This window comes from Dama dama, chromosome 29, assembly GCF_033118175.1.
Source record: "Dama dama isolate Ldn47 chromosome 29, ASM3311817v1, whole genome shotgun sequence".
NCBI lineage: Eukaryota > Metazoa > Chordata > Mammalia > Artiodactyla > Cervidae > Dama > Dama dama.
In genome coordinates, this window is record NC_083709.1 from 58,364,127 (window position 1) to 58,383,960 (window position 19,834).

The following is a 19,834-nucleotide window of genomic DNA, read 5'->3' on the forward strand; positions in this document are numbered from 1 at the left end:
TTTAGAACTAATGAACAATTTATAAACAATACGGGGAACAAAGGAACACATTTTTTTATATAACAAGGGACATAACATGCAAAATCCAGACTATTTGAAACTCTTTAGAACAAACTATTTTCTTCAACAAGTATATTGTGAAGGAGTGAAAAAAAAAAATAAGTGAAGGGGGAAAATATAGACTAAAAGAGACTTAAGAGGCAAATCATCCAGTCATATTGTGTGGCCTTTATTATGAGACATATCAGAAATTTTGAATATTGTACATATATGATGATATTAAGGAATTGTTGGGAAAAAACTCTTAAGCTGTGATAATGGTATTATCGTTATGTCTTTGAGAAAGTCCTTATCTTTCAGAGATTCATATTGAAATATTTACAGATAAAGAGTATGATGTCTAGAATTTATTTCAGAATAATCTGAAGGGGAGGGAAGTTGTAAGTGAGGTAATACATGAAACAGTATTGGCTATGAGTAAATAATTCATGCAGTTAAGAAATGGGTATGTGTAGGTTCCTTATATGATTCCTTCTACTTTGGTATAGATTTGCGTTTTTTTTTTAATGATTAAAAAGTCACCAAAAAAAAAGTGAAATAAAGAGATCTTTAGAAAATCAAATATATGTATATCTTGAGACTAAGAAATTAAACTTTGGGCAAAAAAAAAAATCCCAAGGCTAGTCTAAACTAAGCATAATTGTTTCACTTCTCTTTCATGTTATCTCTGTGTGATTTGTTGGAACATTGGAACTCTTTGATGAAGTGTATTTGATTTGTTGCAGGCAGATGTGTGTATATTAGTAATTTAGTGATAAGGGGAATGGATAACCATAAGTAGGGAAACAGGAAGCTTGATCAATGTGACCAGGGCTGATGGACATTTGGTAAAGCAATAACTCCACATTTGAATTGGAAGCATGCATTTTATCTAAAATAAGACAAAAACATCTCTTGCTCTAGCCTTTGAAAAGGCTAAAATGACGCCAGCACGAACCGCATGGTTTTAATTGAATGTGAACTGGATTTGGTGCCACTTAATTTAACTCTTCTTTCACCAGAGTGACAGCAATTGGTGGAAGGGTACCTGCAAAGGCAGGACTGGACTGATCCCAAGCAACTATGGTAAGACGGCTGCAGTGGCCTTACTTGGGCTGTATTTTGTGCATTCTCAATTATCTGGTTCCTGAGGCCTTTCTTCTTTCTCCTGTGGCTGAGAAATTGATGGAGTCGTTCCTAGTCTGGGACATTTACTACTCTGAGCCTTCCCTTAATAGAGTGATCATGGACCCTGGAGGTACTTGAACTTGACTCTGGCTTAAGAAAATACCCATTGTAACATTCTTGAAAGAACTTAAGGTTTCCAGGGAAATGCTTTTGGCTTTACTTTATTCAAGGTTAGAACATTTTTCTTTTTCTTTGCTTTTTCTTTTGTTTTTTAGACTAGCCCTTTCTTTAGTAAGTAACCTTGCCTTTTTATGTTAATTAATGTCTGGGGCAGTGATGTTCATTAAATGAATAATAGAGCAGTGAAACGTGGGTCCTGCTATGAAGCCACTTCAGTTGGCCACTTCAGACTTCCATAGAAATCTGCCAAGTAGCAAGTGCACACAAATTGATAAACCAAGGGTCCCGGTTTTTAATTCTTCTTCTTCTAACAATGAGGGACCTTACTTAAGGGACTTAACTGGTGCCCCTGGGACCATTTCTCTATCTGTATCATGAGAAGTCTGATTCAAATCACTTCTAAGGTTCCTTTGGACATTGTAATTAGATACATCCTCAGACCAATAGTGCTTGCATCAGGCACTAGTTCCAAACACTGTAAGGTGACTTAGAAAATTTCTAGGAAGCACTTCACAGTTCCTAGGGGAGGGGAGGGGAGAGGAGGAGAGGGGAAGGTTGCAAAGGAGAGGAGGGGAGGGGAGGAGATGGAAGGGGAAAGGGAAATCAGTGAGGCTAAGGCCCTTCACACAGGGGCCTCACTTACCTGGTCTAAGGGCCATACCATTCTGGATTTTAAAAGGCTTTAAACATTTCTACACTCCTCTTTGAAATCCCAAATAAACAACTTCTGTACACTCCCTTCCCAGCTGCTCAGAGACACCGAGGGTGCAATATGTTCCTCAGTTGCTAGACCCTGGTAGCCAAGGGAGTGTCCAGTTACAGCCCTCGGTGGTGGGAGGGGTGCGTCTGAAGTCTCATTTGAGCAGCAGTCCTCGTGTGGTCACTCCTGCTGATTCTGGGACAGCGGTGAACACACCTTTCTTAGAGGCCGGTAGGCGTGCTGATCGCCCTTTATGAATACAGAAAGCAAAATATTTCTCCTTTACCCCACCCCTCTTACGCATGCATACAAGGGAAACAATTATTTTCAGCCATCTTCAAAGCAGGGTGTTTTTAAAGACTGTAAAAATGAACCTTGAATGCTTTCTTTTGCAGTTTCCTGACTGAATTTCTTGTTGAAATATTTGAGCAAGGTAGTATGCAGGCCTTGGATCTATGTGTTTTTATTAATTGTTGTTGTTCAGTTGTCCAGTGGTGTCCAACTCTGTGACCCCATGGACTGCAGCCCACCAGGCCTGCCTGTCCCTCACCATCTCCTGGAGTTTGCCCAAGTTCATGTCCATTGTTTTTATTTATATTTCCAATTAATTGCTGCACTTATTTCTGTTTATACTCCCAGTTGATTGTTGTGTTATTGTCTTAACTTGGTTTCTTTTGAAAGCACAAAACATCACTTTGATTTTCTGCCATTTTTAAAATCCAGAATAAGTCAGGACTGCTGTATGGTGGAAGGTCCTGGCATTTCTGAAGCTTGGGTACTAAGCTGGTTTCATGGAATCCTTTGGGTGGCCTTCTCAGCATCGATTTGCACTTTTTCTTTTCAATCTAGTGGCCGAGCAGGCAGAATCCATTGACAACCCATTGCATGAAGCTGCAAAAAGAGGTAGGTATGATTCTTTTCGATTGAGATAAACAGTACAGTAAAACACAGATAATAATTATATAGTTTGATGACTTTTGACAAATGTATACACCCGTGTAACCAACACCCAGGTCAAGATCCGGAACATTTGCATTATCCCAGAAAGTTCCTTTCCCAGTTAAATCCTTGCCTCCCACAAAGGCAGGCTCCGTTCTGCTTTCTTTCACTCTACAGAAATGTGGGGTTTTAATTTTTAACATGTTAACAAATACTTTGGAGCCCCTTACCTGCTCTGTGCTTAGTGGCAAGTGAAAGGCATGGTCTGTGACTTTCAGAGCTTCAAATCTGGTGGGGAGAGGTGTGTGTAGCACATCTTTACAAGACATTGTGATAAGGACACTGGTTGAAGTGTGGGTCAGTTAAACAGGCTATAGAGGCCAGAGTGAGTAACTGGCCTCACTCTGGGCAGAGGGTTGGGACTTCTCAGGGGTCCAGGCTCTGGGAGAGTGTTGGTGTAGGGCTGGTATGTATGGGAGGATGGACTTGGGGAGGAAGGGAGCACCAGAGATGGGATTTGTATTGGGCTGGCCAAAAACTGTTTGGATTTTTTTCTGTAAGATGTTATAGAGTACATGGGACTTGATCCTGTTGATCAGCGGTTCTCCACTGAAGAGGCATTCCTCTCTCCAGACTTTGGGACATTTGGCAATATCTGGAGGGATGCTGGTACCTTTTGGGTACAGGCTGGGGGTGTCACTCAGCACCCTGCAATGCTCAGTACTGTTCCCATAACAGAGGATCCTCCAGTGCCAGATGTCAGTTGGGTCACTGTTGAGAACCCTGCCCTAGATAATGGGGTGTTTTTGTCAGGCTACAGTAAGCTCCCATTTAATTTAGGTTTTCTTGAAATCTGAATATATAAAAGGAAATTATTGGTTTAGGATTATGCATAAATAGAACCACTAAATTGACATTTAAAATTTTCTAGATATTTAAAAAAAATTTTTTTTAAAGTAGATATTTAGGGCATTTAGCCAGAGGATTTTAAATTAATAGCTATACTTTAGCATAAAGAACAGCACTTTGAGTAGTTATTTAGTTTTTATGTCCTTGTAGGAACTGAAAGTGTGTTTTAAATATGAATATGAGTAGCGTCTGCTTGTTCTTAGGTTTGATTGTTTTTTTTTCCCCCCTCAAAGTTTTAGGATTTCACAAAGGAAAAACAGTTTTTTCCACAGTGTAAAAATACCTTAGGTAGACCCATTTTAGCAACTGTTCCCATTAACCTACCATTAAAAATTGATGTTAATGCTTTCCATTAATAAACTGGAAATCAAGATGTACCATAGAGAATGCATTTCAAGGGCAGGTTTTAATTTCAGACTTGCTGACTAATCCTTTGCAAATACAAATTTATGCAGGATGAAATTGATTTAAAAACAAAACAAAACAAAAAAATGAAAATATTTTTCATGTGTTTTTCTAATTATAAAACATTTTCAGGCAACTTGAGCTGGTTGAGAGAGTGTTTGGACAACCGAGTGGGTGTTAACGGTTTGGACAAAGCTGGAAGCACTGCCCTCTACTGGGCTTGTCACGGGGGTCACAAAGGTATTATTACATTTTGTTTGTTACTGTAAATGTCTTTGCCACTGAAAATGTGCTTCATCTAGGGGAGCCAGAGTTACAGAAATGAAAGAGAAAAATTGGTTATTTTTTTTTAATTCTTCAGAACACCAGCCTTTTAAAAGCCCAGTTCCTGAAATTTCTGTAAAACTGTAGCTGGAATGTGACTGGTCAGCCTCACTGTGGGCACCTTTTTACTTAAAAGAGTAGAAGCTGCTTTTCCTCTCTCAGGCTTGGAAGAGCAACAGGAAAACAACAGTAATATAAAAACAAAACCCACTGTCTAACCTCACAGAAGCAAGGGCCACAATTGACTCCTCTAGCTTAGTTTATCCCCCACAGCTTTTATGATTTACATTCTAAGTTTAAGATTTAAGAGAAAGACAGCATTTGCTTGAGTTGGTGATTCAGTTGATAACTTTCTCTCTTATAATCAATAATAATGACAGATGGAATTTCTAGATGTATCTCAGCCTGGCCGAGAATCTACCACAACCCACTCTCTTGCTCCCTCTCTCTACAACACACAGAAAATAATCCCAATAGTAACGGGAAACAAAGAATCCGAAAAGTTAAATAGCACGGCCAAAGGAAAACATAAGCACAAATTAGTGATGTGAGTGTTAAGTACCCCAGCAAATGTAAAAATATTCCTATCATAGATATCATGTGAAAGTGCAAAAGCCAAGATATTTGAAAAAAAATTTCCCTAAATAATTCTATTTTTTAGAGTCTTAAGTCTTCTATTTACATAAATGTTGAAAAATTTGTTATAAGGAGTTTTTTGAAGATTCTTCTGAAAAGAATCCTTTTAAAATTATTGTGCAGACCCAGAGGAATCGGGTGGAGAGGGAGGTGGGAGGGGGGATCAGGATGGGGAATACGTGTAAATCTATGGCTGATTCATATCAATGTATGACAAAACCCACTGAAAAAATAAAGAAAGAAAGAAAAAAAAATTTTTGTGCAGAGTCTTATCAGGCTTTTATTCCCATTCTTTAAAAAAGATTATTTCTATTTGAATTTCAGATATAGTGGAAATGCTGTTTACTCAACCAAACATTGAACTGAACCAACAGGTGAGTTTGCTTACTCAGAAATCATTTAACTTGCCTGCCTTGCTCTCAAAGTACAGCTTATCAGTGTGTAAAATCCTGTCTTGAGGTCTTGGAACTCAACTTTTCCCATTTCTTATCTTCCATAAAACTTTTAATCTAAATACTTCAAGCACATAGTTAAAAATTATTTTTGCATTGAAGTGCAAACTGTATAAAGCTCAAAACGCCTGCCACGTTCCTCCTCGTATATCACTTTAAGCTTTTAGTGCTTTCCTGTTATCTTCACATTACTGAGAAATATGTTTGTGGAGCTGTCTCATAATTCACCATCTTCATAAGTGTTTTGGCATCCTATCTGGTAGGTAGCGATTCATGCTTGTCAACAGCCTGTCATCTTCCACCACCCAACTTCCAATCTTTCCTCCTTTGGTTCTCCTAATATATCATAATTTTTGGTTATATTGCTATATAATGTTCATGGTATTATGGCTGTTTCAATACTGTTGCTGTTTATATAATTTCTTTTGTTTCGGTATTTATAGCCTTTTATTTAGGACTTTATTTTTTGTATCTGACAAAGACCTCTACACTGTTTTATACTCTCTTGATATACTTTTTTAAAATGTGTTTGATAGTTGCTTTCTTGTTTTCCTTCCTGGAATCATACTGAAGGCCTCCATCTTCATTCTCTGATTGGAGCAGCTTCTCTACTGCTCTTTGATGTCTTCCTGGGAAACCCTTCACCGCCCTCCTGTGTTGTGTCCTCACTTTTCTGAATCCTGGGTCTTCCATTAGTTGAAGAACACGTTCAATAGATTCCTGAGAAAGGGGAGCTTGGGCTTGATTATTTGGCTGATAGAATCTGGGTTGAATTGCTCTGTATTTTTGAGCATGTACAGTAATAATTCAGCAGTCTTTTTCAGCCACCGACTGCCCCACTGTTTGGCCCGAGCACACCTACCAACTCCACCGTGGTGACGACAGAGTGGCCCAGGTTGCTTCTGTAAAGCAACATTCTTCCCCTGCTTGGTGGCTTTTTGGATATGCATGCCCTTCGTGGCCTGGGCAGTTTCACGAGTGTTCTGAAAGTGAACATGAAGATTGGAACCTCTTGATTTGCATGATTTCTGGGTTTTCCCGGTTTTTCCCGGTTTTTCCAGCTCAGGTGAATAGCGAACCATTTTTAGAGGTCACTGCAGGCCGCTTACCAGTAAAGCAATTTTATACATATTTTAAAACATTTCCTGCTATTCACTACACTGTATCTTTTCCCTCTGAGATCTGTTAGTTTTGTTTTGATCTTTCTTCAAATACAGGACACAAATACATAGCGCCTCAGATACACAGGGCCTTTGTCCATTCATGTCTGGGTGTGACTAGAAGCTCTGTGTGCTTGCGGGGCTTACTGACCGGTGGGTTTCTCTGCAGGGTGAAGTGGTGAGGTCCTCACTGTTTTTCTGGCTTATGCCCAGATGCCAGCTAAAATAGTCACTTCCTCCTATCTGTCGGGGATGTTCAGCTCTATCAGAGCAGCATTCTCCAGCCTCCCTCCTGGGGGTAGACGCTAGACTGTACACACTGGGGCTGTGTGTATGTGTGTGTGTGTGTGAACACACGGGGGCAGTGGGGTGTGTGTATGTGTGTATGTACAAACTAGGGCAGTGGGGTGAGGGTCTGTGGGGTAGGCAAAGGCAGCTGGGAGTGGGGTCTTACTGCACAGTGTGTCGGTTCTTCAGCTAGCCCCCTGCTTTTAATTCCTGGCATATTATCACCTTCTCTTATGCCTCCAAGTTCCATAAGCTTGGAAACTGTCTGGTTAATTTCAAAATATGGTAATTCTGCCATCTGTGCTGGGTCATCTGTCAGCAAGGAGAGAGAAAGGTGATCTGGGGCTTGGGGGTTCTAATTACTCCATAGAAACACTTTCACCCAGTACTCTTGGTTTCACTCCCATGCCTCTTTCCTGCTCCCGAGTCTCCAGTTTCTCATTCATGCTGGTTTCTACGGGGACAGATCTGCTTGCTTCCTCCTGGTATCTCCCTCTGTGAGCATCTGCATTTCCACATGTGCTCTGCCAAGTCAGTTGCTCCTCCGCCATCGCATTCCCTCTCCCCATATGACTCATGGCTCTTCTCTTAAGTCTCTTTTCCCTCTTTGGAATTTTATATGGTTTTGTCACTTTGTTCTCATTTTAGATGTACTTAGGCTAGAGTAAACCTCAATTTGTGTATATTTGCAACCCTCACTCTCTTTTTTAAAAATGCTGCTCTCTCTTGTTGTCACCATAGAACAAGCTGGGAGACACAGCTTTGCATGCCGCTGCCTGGAAGGGTTATGCAGATATTGTCCAGTTGCTTCTGGCAAAAGGTAAAGTGCTTAGTTTATCTGATCTTGGATCACTCTGAAAATCAAGCTCCATCAAACTACACCATTTAAAAATAGTGGGGAAAATAATGGGCTTCTTATTTTACAACTGGGATTTTGATCTCTGTCTGCATCATGGAGTTTTTCTGATAAGATAAAATTATTGAGGTGGTTTCTGTTTTTCATTTTAAAGTTTGGTAAGCTTTAACATTATATATGTTACTTTTAGTAAGAATTTATTTTTCTGCAGGATTTAATCCTACATTTCTGCAGGATTAAAGGGACCTAGAAGGAAGGTGTGTGTGTGTGTGTTTGCATACATGTGTGTGCACACATACAGAGGAGATCTCTTGAGAAAGCTGTGTGGGTAAAGTTGCTGAGGCCCCAGGTTCTCACAGGCAAGTCTTGATTAGATAAGAAAGGATGCTGTGGCATAGTGTCCTACTTTGAGCTGAGCAGGTGCTCAATGTACAGCAAATGAGAAGATGCCTTGATTCCATGTTTTAACACAAGTCAGAAGGAACAGTGAAATGATGGACTCAACCATCTATTCATCTGTTTGTCCCACAAGCTTTAGTTAACCCTTATAAGGGGCCAGGAATATCACCACACACTGCACCCTGGTCTAGAAGGCTATAATATAGCATACTTGAGTTCCCAGCCTGCATGTCATGTGGATGTATTATCGTTAGGGATCCTCGGAGCAATGTTGTGAGTTTTTGATTTGAAGTTTGTTGATGATGTAAACTCTAGGAATAAGAGATCAGACACCTTGATGACCTCTGTAGTACCCCTCAAAAGTATGCCAAGAGATGTATTGTCTGCTATGGCAGTCACTAACCACACAGGCCACTGAGCTCTTGAGATGAGGCTAGTCTGAATTGAGATGTGCTAGAAGTGGAAAATGAACATCAGGTTTTGAAAACCTAGTGGGGGAAAAAAAGTGATGTATCAATAATTTTTATATTGGTTACATGATGAAGTGATAACATTTTGGATATACTGGGTTAAGTACAATATGTTATTTAAATGAGTTTTATGTGTTGAGAATGCTGCCACTAGAAAAATTTAAATTACATTTGTGGCTCACATAATTTTCTGCTGGGCAGCACTGGTTGAAATGGTTTTCTTCTCTGGCATCCTGTCTCTGAACATTTCCCATCCTGACAGAAATCACGTATGTGAGTTCTCAAGTGTAAAGTAAGATAGGATTAATCACAGAACTGTGAACCTGCAGGGTGTTTGACCTGTGGCACAGCGAGAGAATGAGGTTTTCCATATAACCCCAGCTGTGGATAGATCTCAGGCTCTTCACGAGAGATTTTTCACACATAATCACCATATTCCTAATTAAATGTACTTTCTCTCTCTTTTTCTTTTGTCTTTTTTTCCTGTTTTTTTTTTTCTTTTCTTTTCTTGGCGATATTTTTGTGCATGTGAGTTTTAGGATATTTATTTTTTGTTTATCAAAGAGGATGTGGTTGTAGAGAAAATGGCACTCTCAAACACTGTGGCAGAAAGTGTGAATTGGTAAGCCTTCTTGGAAGGCAATCTGACAATAGCTAACAGAATGAAAACATACATATCCTTATATTTCAACACTACTTCTAGAAAAACATCCTTCAGAAATACATAAAAGATGTGTTTCAAGGACGTTCATGGCACTATTGTTGTGATAATGAATATTAGACTCTAAGTGCCCCTCAGAGAGGTGTGGTTAAATAAATGTTGGAACATCCACAAAATGGATTAATTATCAGTGTTTAAATAGATTGAGTTATAAGTATGTGTACTACTAAGGAACAAATAGCATGATATATTGTTAGGTTAAAAAAACTAAAACTAGTATGGCAGAGGCCAACACAATATTGTGAAGCAATATTCTCAAATAAAAAAAACATCAAAGATATTGGTTATGAGTGAGGAGAGGGAAAGGGGAAGGATAAAATAGAGCTAGGGGATTAAAAGGTACAAAGTACTGTGTATAATAATAACTATAAATGGAATATAACCTTTAACATTTGTGAATCACTGTTGTACGACTGAAGCATATAGTATTATACATCAACCATACATCAGTTTTTTAAAATGGAAAATACCACTGGCGAAAAAAAAAAACACATCAAATTACAGACCAATACCTGTAGTATGACTTTGTGTATGTGTCCACAAGTGTCTGTGAATGCATTCTTGCATGTAAGGGAGATGGGAACTGATGCCCACTTGTTGGGAATGGTCACCTGTGTGGAAGGTAGAAGATGGGGAAGGAAGGGATTAGTTGAGAGCTGAAATGAGACATAAGCTTTTGTTTAGCATATGTCTGTATTTCCAAATCTTTGACAATGAGAATATATTTATGAATTCTGATGTAATTTATAATAAAGATGGGGAAAAAGTGAGTGGAAGATGGGCTATGCAAACAATGGATTGCTTCCAGATTTCAAGGTTTACTAATTCTGCTAATAATGTTTGAAAGTATACTTAAGATAAATATTAATCTCCTCAAGCTCAACTCACATTATCTTTTCTAAAGACCTTCTTGAACAAAAGAGGCAAAGGGTGTATTGCAAGGCACGTTGAGTCTAACTGATCTAGTGGTGTACATGGAGACTGTAAACTTCTCAGGGAAAATTTCATGTGCAGTTCTACAGGGACTTGAAAGGAAAGGCTGTATTTCAATTGTATATAATTATTACAGGTGCAGCAGTAAGCTCCCTGATTAAAGATGCCAAATATGCTATTGCTGTTTCATGAAAGTTTTACTGAAAGAGCTTACTTCAGGGCCAGATGATTCTGTTGTTTGTTTTGCCAAAAGCGATGTTTTGATGGAAAGAGGATTGGTTGCTCTATAACTAACATCATTACTGTTTGTTATATAAGAAAGTCAAGAGAGTAAATGCTAAGAGTTCTCATCACAGGGAAGACATTTGAAAATATTTTTAAAATTTTGTATCTATATGGGATGACGGGTGTCCACCCAACTTTTGGTAATCGTTTCATGACGTTTGAAAGTCAAATCATTATGCTGGGTGCCATAGGCTTATAGTGTTTTGTGTCGATTATATCTCAGTATACCTGGAAGAAAAGAAAAAGGGGAAAAAGAAACTTAAAAAAGAATAAAAATGATTGGCTGCTACTATAGAGTCTTCGAAACACCTAATTTCCTTTCTTGTGTTGGGGAAGGTGCTAGGACAGACTTAAGAAACAACGAGAAGAAGCTGGCCCTGGACATGGCTACTAACGCTGCCTGTGCGTCTCTCCTGAAAAAGAAACAGGGAACAGGTACTCGGTTTTAATCCTCTGCCCTCATGATGCCGTCACGACTTAAGATTGTATCGATTCAATACTGGGGAAAGTTTTTTCTTGCCGAATTCTACAGGTGATCCTAGAGTTAGACTTTATATCCTTGGTCTGAATCAGAACCTCCAACATGGACAAATATATCTGCACAGACAAATTTGTAGAGACATTGATCTTTTGCTGTGATTAGTATGTTTTCTTTTATTCCTTGCAATCAAGTTCTAATTACCTTGCTTTCTATTATATATATTATTATTATAAAGAAACATTTCTATTTCTTTTTATCAAGGAACCATTGTTTCCATACTCTTGTTTTAGATTATGTATTTTTTTTTAGATTTTTTTTAGATTTAGATTTTAGATTTTTTAATTGAAGGATAATTGCTTTACAGAATTTGTGGTTTTCTGTCATACATCAACAAGAATCAGTCATAGGTATACCCATGTCCCATCCCTCCCAGACCTCCCTCCCATCTTTTTCCCCACCCCACCCTTCAGCCTATTGCAGAGCACATCTCCCCTTCTCCCTCCTCACCTCCCACCTTGTCCATAGGTCTGTTCTCTATGTCTGTTTCTCCGTTGCTGCCCTAAAACTAAATCCATCAGTGCCATCTCTTCAGATTCCATATGTATGTGTCAGTATATGATATTTATATTTCTCTTTCTGACTTATTTCACTCTGTATAATGGGCTCTAGTTTCGTCCACCTCATTAGAACAGATTCAAATGCATTCCTTCTTTACGGCTGAGTAGTACTCCATTGTATATATGTACCACACCTTCTTTATCCATTCCTCTGGTCCATGTTCTAGCTATTGTAAATAGTGCTGCAGTGAACATTGGGGTACTTGTATCTTTTTCAGTTTTGATTTCCTCAGGGTGTATGTCTAGGAGTGGGATTATTGTGTCATATGGTGGTTTTATTCTTCACTTTTTAAGGAGTCTCCATACCGTCTTCCATAGTGGCTATATTAGTTTACATTCCTACCGGAAATGCAAGAGTGTTCCCTTTTCTCCACACCCTCTCCAGCATTTATTGTTTGTAGACTTTTTGATGATGGCCATTCTGACTGGTGTGAGGTGGTATCTCATTGTTGTTTTGATTTGCATTTCTCTAATAATGAGTGATGTTGAGCATCTTTTCATGTGCATAGCCACCTGTATGTCTTCTTGGGAGAAATGTCTCTTCATGTCCCTTTCCCTCTTTTTGATTGGGTTGTTTGCTTTTTTGGTATTGAGTTGTATAAGCTGCTTATATATTTTGGAAATTAATTCTTTATCACTTGTTTCCCTTGCTATTATTTTCTCCCATTCTGAGGGTTGTCTTTTCACCTTGTTTGTAGTTTCCTTTGCTGTGCAAAAGCATTTAAGCTTAATTAGATCCCACTTGTTTATTTTTGTTTTTAATTTCCATTACTCTAGGAGTTGGGTCATAGACGATCTTGCTTTGAATTATGTCACTGAGTGTTCTGCCTATGTTCTCCTCTAAGAGTTTAATAGTTTCTGGTCTTACATTTAGGTCTTTAATCCATTTGGAGTTTATGTTTGTGTATAACATTAGGTAGTGATCTAATTTCACTCTTTTGCACGTAGCTGTCCAGTTTTCCCAGCACCACTTATTGAAGAGGCTGTCTTTGCCCCATTGTATATTCTTGCCTCTTTTGTCAAAAATAAGGTACCCATAGGTGCATGGGTTAATCTCTGGGTTCTCTCTCTCGTTCCATTGGTGGCCAAAGTTTTGGAGTTTCAGCTTCAGCATCAGTCCTTCCAATGAATATTCAGGACTGATCTCCTTTAGGATGGACTGGTTGGATCTCCTTGCAGTCCAAGGGACTCTCAAGAGTCTTCTCCAACACCACAGTTCAAAAGCATTAATTCTTCTGCACTCAGCTTTCTATAAAGAAAGTCCAACTCTCACATCCATACATGACTACTGGAAAAACCTTGACTAGACGGACCTTTGTTGACAAAGTAATGTCTCTCCTTTTTAATATGCTAGGTTGGTCTAGGTTGATCATAACTTTCCTTTCAAGGAGTAAGGTTTTATGAGTGGTTATTGCTGAATATTTTTTATTTATGTATTCAAGAGTTTTATGATTATAATTTGTTTCTGTTGTAAATGATGGTATCAATAGGCTGTGATCAAAATTATTCTAGACTTTGGAAACTTATCTGTTCACAGTTCTGTGGGTGGTTTTTAGAGATAGAGTGTATGATCTCAAAGATAATATCTATTGATGTGGGAGAAGAGGTTTGAAAAGTTTACATGCACTTCTATAAAAGTGAACGGTTCGGTGGTTTTGAAAAGGTGTTAAAAGAAAGAAAAGGTGTTAAACACATTTGTGCTATTCATGATACTAATCAGAAACTGGCTGTTTGTTTGACTTCTCAGTATGTAGCCTATTGAATGTGCTCCTCCAGATTCATTCTGATATGGTGATTTTGCAAAAAGGAGTGTTGGAAGGAGTAGAAGGATGTGCCTTGAACCTATCTTCCCATCCATCTCTCCTTTGTCCCTCTTTCATTCTTCATTAGCCTCCTGGCCCATGAGAAACCCAGAGGGGTATAAAAAAAGATGCTTGGTTGGAGAGAACATTTGAACTCAGTCCCCCTGCATTGGGAGCATTGAGTCTTAGCCACTGGACTGCCAGGGGAGTCCCATGGATACATTTTTACTACTGTTTTCTAGAAAGGAACTGTGCTTAGTCGCTCCATTGTGTCTGACTCTTTGCGACCCCATGGACTGCAGCCCACCAGGCTCCTCTGTCCATGGGATTCTCCAGGCAAGAATACTAGAGTGGGTTGCCATGCCCTTCTCCAGGGAATCTTCCCAACCCAGAAATCAAACTGAGGTCTCTTGCACTGCAGGCAGTTTCTTTACCAGTTGAGCTTCCGGGGTGGGGTGGGGTGGGGGAGGTGGGCAGTGGTGGGCAAAACTGGAAGACTTACGTTTTGCATGTGTTCATGTTGCTACTCATCATTCTGGACTTTTTTTAGTATTGCTTTAGAGTCCAAAGTTTAGTGTGATCCATGTTGGTGGAGAATCACCAAAACAGCTTTTTAAGAAATTTCCATTATAGAGGGCAAGTGCATGTGTTTTCATTTTATCCGTAGGGTATTATCATTTTCAGAGTTCTCAAACTTGGGTCAATGAGATATTCATTTCTGTTTTAATCATTTGAATCAAATTCCCATTCATGTTTGAATTCTTGGGAAACTTATTTCTCCCTCAGGTATCCCTTGATATATGAGAAGAGTCAATATTATGCTGTCCCATAGTCCATTTCTAGCAGAAGCAACAAAGTACAGTCAGTTGCCTGGTCTCCTGGCTTCATCAGTCAAAAAAAGCAAACAGCCTGCCTCTCTTCTTGGCTTACCAAGGGTGTTTCCCAGAATCATCCTTCTTGCGTACACATGTGCTAAGTTGCGTTAGTCATGTCTGAGTCTGTGCAACCCTTTGGACTATAGCCTGCCAGGCTCCTCTGTCCTTGGAATTCTCCAGGCAAGAATACTGGAGTGGGTTGCATGTCCTCCTCCGGGGATCTTCCTGACCCAATGATTGAACCCATATCTCCAGTGTCTCCTGCTTTGGTAGGCAGTTCTTTACCACTAGTGCCACCTGGGAAGCCCCATCATCTTCCTTACCTATCATCAAATTCTCATCATAGTTCTCCTCACAAAGCCATTGCTATTTCAGATAAGTGTTTGTTCCAGATTTTTATTTAACCTCAGTTCAGGTATAGTGTAAACTATTAAGCAGTTAGGGATTTCTTAATTATTTAAGCCATGAATGTTCACTGGCAGAGCAAGTCATTGTTTAAAGAAATTACTCCTGCATAGATATATACAGGTTCCACTAACCAAGTAAGAAAGTTTTTACCAGCTGAGTGGTGCTCCCCAGCAATGTTTTGACCAAGAAGCCATATTTGAAGCCATGTGGGAGAGACCCTTTTATTTGAGGTAGACCTCCCACTCCCTGCTGCCTTGGTTGAGTCAGGAAGAAAGACTGTGACCTAATTTCCTTTCTCTGTCATTGACTTCCTATTGCTATATTCGTACCTCCAAAGCATCCTGACTGAGGAGTACCGATTTCTTATGAGTTAAAGGTTATCAGTCTCATGCACATTGAGTGTGATTGTGATAGACAAGGAGAATATCACCCCTGCTCAGACCCCAGAGAGCTACACCTAGAAGCTCCACATGAGCACCTGGAGCAGGAAGGAGCAGGTGACAAAACTTTTCTCTTTTTTCCCTTCGGTTTTTTTGTAGCCTTTGTAGAAGAGGGCCTGGAGGTGGATGCCCTTTTCCCCTGTTTACTCCAAGTATCTTCAGTCTACCTCCCCAAATCTGTGCAATACTGAATTCAGTATTGAGGTGTAATCTTGGGACCTGGCACACAGAACCAAGAAATGAATTTTCATATTTCAGTTTTCATATTACCTTTTTCTCTGCTTTTTTTTTTCTTGCTTCATTCCCCTAGTCATCCAGTTAAACTTTTTTTAAATTTGTATTTTGATCCTAGTTGGAATAAGAGCTTGAAATCTGGGTCATACAGGTAATTGCCAATATGAACTCTAAACTAGAAAAGGTATATTTTCATATTGTTGGCCACTTTTGAAAGTACCTCTTGAATTTCTTAAAGGGACAAGATAATTTACACGTTCCACTAACATGAAGAGTAACTTTAGGATATAGGGGTAGGGTCAGGCCATGATTGTGGACTGAACTTTGAACCTTTAAGTTGTTCTTCCAGTTTTTAAAAGCTGGGGTATAATTTACACTAACTAAAATACATAAATCCTAACTGAACATCTTGATGATTTTTTTTTTTTACTGTGCTTTGCTTTTTTTTTTTTTTTAATTCATTAACCTGGTTTAATTCACACTGAAATTTTGTTGTTGTTGTTTTTGGCTGCATCACGAGGCTTGTGGGGATCTTAGTTCCCCCATCAGGAATTGAACCTGGGCCCCAGAAGTCGAAGTGCAGAGTCCTAACCACTGGATGGTCAGGGAATTCCCACTGTACTTACACTTATTAACCACAACCCCGATCAAGACGGAGGACACTTCCCACATCCGAGAAGCCTCCCTCAGCATCCCCTGCTTCTCTCACCATAGATCATTTTGCCTGTTTTCGGACTTGATATAAATGGAATCAAACAGTATGTGATTTTTGGTGTCTAACTTCTTTCATTTAACACGTCTATGAGATTTATCCATGTTGTGTTTTTCCCTCCATCATGTATTTATTCATTTGTATGTCTGTCTTAAGTTATGGTGCTTGACTTGGAACGTGTAATACACGGCAGTGAGATTGAGGAAAAAATGGAAGTGAGGTAGGGGAGGCCAAGAAACACTGTTGGGAGGTACATTACCATGATGATGACACCCCAGGATGGGCTGTGTAGATACGGCTCATCATCAGCCCTTGGCCGTGTTGGAAACTTCCAGAGAAACTGTGTCTCAGAGAGTCTGTAGAAGTAAGGAAGGAAGAAGGAGTTTTTTAGCCTGCCTGTCTCACTTTCTGTTCGATCAGCATTTGTACCATGGCAAGTTATCTTTCTCTTGCTTAAAGCAGAGTGCCAAAGTAACGATTGAAGGATGGAGAATATTTCCAATATAGCAAAACACAGGACTGTAGTAGCGAAGTACAAAAGAAAGGGGAAGAGCTTTGCTGTATTTGTCTTTTTGTATTTAACTTAAAAAGCTACCAGTTCACAGCCAGTCGTGAAGTTCATGGGTGTGTGGGGGACAGAAGAAGATACCTTCCTCCCAGGTCTCCAGAACTCCTCTGAAGGAGAATGGAGACTTCTAGTAGTTTGGAAGCTGGTGTGAAATCACTGAAGCACACTTCTGTTCTGCTTCTACCCACTTGTTCTTTTCCCTTTCTTTTTGTTCCTTGTATAAGATATAAGTTGGTTTCTATACCCTCATACTGACTCTCCTCTGCCCCTCCGTTTTTTAAATAATTATTTTCCTAAACATATTCTTTAAAAAACTACAGTATCATCAAATATCTTGTTATAGTCTAGATTTACCATTTTCTTTTATATATTTGTTTATTCTTTGCTTACTTATCTATTTATTTACAGTTTAAGTAGGGTCCAAATTGATAGCTATGTCTCTTATTTCTTTGCTTTTATTTTTCAATTAATGTTCCCTTCCCCTCTCACTTTCCTCATTGTTTGGCCTTGCTTTTTATTTGTTAAAGAAATTGGAACAATTTCCCTGAATTTCCCAGACTAGACATGGCAAGCATGCATTTCCATGGTGTCGATTGTCATGCTCCTCTGTCCTCATCTTTTTGTCAGTTGCTGTTATGTCCAGAAGCTTGGCTAGACTTAGATTTTATCTGTCTTAGGGGTAGAGGGAACAGTACTTAATAAAGAAAATTGTATTCTTCTATCAGAGGCACATAATATTAATATCTGTTTGTCACTTGTCCTGTGATGTGGGCATCCATGGATGATTATTGTCTAGATCCATTGTTTCACTGATGGTTACAAAATGGTGATATTTTAATTTTATTCCCGTCTCGGTTATTAGTTAGAACATCCTATAAAGAAAAATTTCCCCTTATCAACTGTTTGCTAACTTAGAGCAATAGTTTGTATAGCAGGGGCAGAATAAGAGTTCTGCCCCTGAAAGCCCTTTAAGAGTTTTCAAAGTAACCTGCTGGTTCTCTATTATTTTTTGAAGGGAACCAATGAATTCTCTTTGGTGTGTGGGGAAATATTTGCTGTGTTTTGATCCAGTATTGTTAATTACTGGTAGCCTACCTTTGGCTAGAGGAGACCCCTTCTGGTTGGATCCTGAGCCCTTTTAAAATGATGCTGCGTTTGCTAGGATCCTTGTTTTATAGCTTAAGAAGGGGTTTCAGGTCCATCTATTATAGTTTCTGTCCCAGACTTGGAATCAGTCATATCTCCAATGAGCAGGGGCATATATAGTATTCAGAGACAAATGTTCTGGGTACTATAATACACATTTATTGAGCTCTAACAATGTGTCTGAGTAGACTCCGGGAGTTGGTGATGGACAGGGAGGCCTGGCGTGCTGCGATCATGGGGTTGCAAAGAGTTGGACACGACTGAGCGACTGAACTGAACTGAACAATGTGTTTATACTTGCATTTCAGTTTTTCCCTTAAAACTATACCTTGTGTAACCTGTTGCTGTAGAAATTTGACTAGATTATTTGAATTTGAATGGACAGGTGAACAGGTAAAGATCAGATACCTTCCTTTTGAACTCTGTTTAGGGTTGACAACATTTGATGGGGTTCAGCTCTTTCTGTTTTAAAACATTATTTATTTTTCATTTCAGTTTCCTTTGCTTCTGCATATTCTTTATCAATGTTTGCTAAAATGAAACTGAAGCTTCTGTGTTTTCATTCTCTTTCTTTTCCTTTCCCCCCCTCATTAGTTATCTTTCTCCCCCGTGACCTTGCCTTCAGGTAAGGCTGCAGGTTGTGGACTGGCTGAAGCCACCTGTGCTCTTGGCGTTGGGAGAGGAGGTTTGGAAGCACAGTCGTCAGGGTGGACGGGCTTCTGGTGTGTCCCACGCTGGTCATGGTGCATGTGGCTGCTTGTGTTCTGTGGTGGGAGACAGACTAATGCACCTCAGCACCACGTCGGTTGCTTTTCTGCGTGTCTGGGTAACATGCAGACGAATGTAGCTGTCAGCCTCTGCGGCAGCAGAAACTGGTCAGTTAGACCGGCAAGCAAAAGTAGAGAAAGATCCTTGGGGGACGTACAACCCCTGGGAGCTTTGAAAGTGAAAACAAAATCCAAGCCATTTCTAATTTTTCTGTTTTGCTTTCCCCCCATTCCTTTTAGATGCAGTCCGATCATTAAGCAATGCCGAGGACTATCTTGATGATGAAGACTCAGATTAATTCCCTTCCGGAGCTTTGAGATCTGAAACTTCTGTTGCTTTTGCCATTTCAAAACCTTGTCTTTGTCAGAAGAGTGTTGGTAACTGTAAAAAAAAAAAAAAAAGTCTATATGAATGTGGCAGTATTGCACTGTGTTTGAGTAAAACTTGTAAGTGACTAGTTCTCACCTTCAGTCTGCCAATAAGTGACTGGATATTTTGCTGTATAAAGTACATGTTTGCTCACCAGAGTTGAAGAAAAAGAGGTTATTTCTATTTATCAAGCTTAAAGGAATTTTAAGAATTTTTTTCTGTAAAAAAGTCAGGTTTTCTTTTTTTTTAAAGTTCTTTACCTCAAGGATCAAGATATTTTGCATGGATTTTTCAAGGAAGGAATGCTTATTATAATAATAAACCAAAAGATTTAACAAAATTGTCAGCTATTCTGACAAAAATAAACATTTTAAGAGACTTTATTTCTTTTGTCTGTTTTATGGTATTACTCTTTGCTGATAAATAAATAAAGCTTTTTATATTTAGGTGAAGCCTGACTTGATTTTTCAAAATACATTTTGTATTATTAGCATAGAAGAATCATAGCAGCCAAATTTCTTTCTTTTTTCTGGGTACAGTGTACTTTATTGTTGGTACAAGATGAGGTGGAGCTCCCTAAGCCCCTCCTG

General features: G+C 39.2%; 1 protein-coding gene across 1 annotated transcript in view; it reads left to right on the forward strand.

Moving 5' to 3' along the window:
* Positions 1–19,627, forward strand: part of OSTF1 (osteoclast stimulating factor 1) — a 58,285-nt gene extending 38,658 nt beyond the window's left edge. Inside the window, exons 4-10 of the mRNA XM_061132790.1 lie at positions 1,062–1,125; positions 2,897–2,950; positions 4,433–4,540; positions 5,585–5,634; positions 7,902–7,980; positions 11,161–11,259; positions 19,115–19,627. Of these exons, the coding sequence (XP_060988773.1) occupies positions 1,062–1,125; positions 2,897–2,950; positions 4,433–4,540; positions 5,585–5,634; positions 7,902–7,980; positions 11,161–11,259; positions 19,115–19,173 (513 nt within the window). The 3' untranslated portion in view covers positions 19,174–19,627. The remainder of the gene's footprint in view (positions 1–1,061; positions 1,126–2,896; positions 2,951–4,432; positions 4,541–5,584; positions 5,635–7,901; positions 7,981–11,160; positions 11,260–19,114) is intronic.
* The last annotated feature ends 207 nt before the right edge of the window (positions 19,628–19,834 follow it).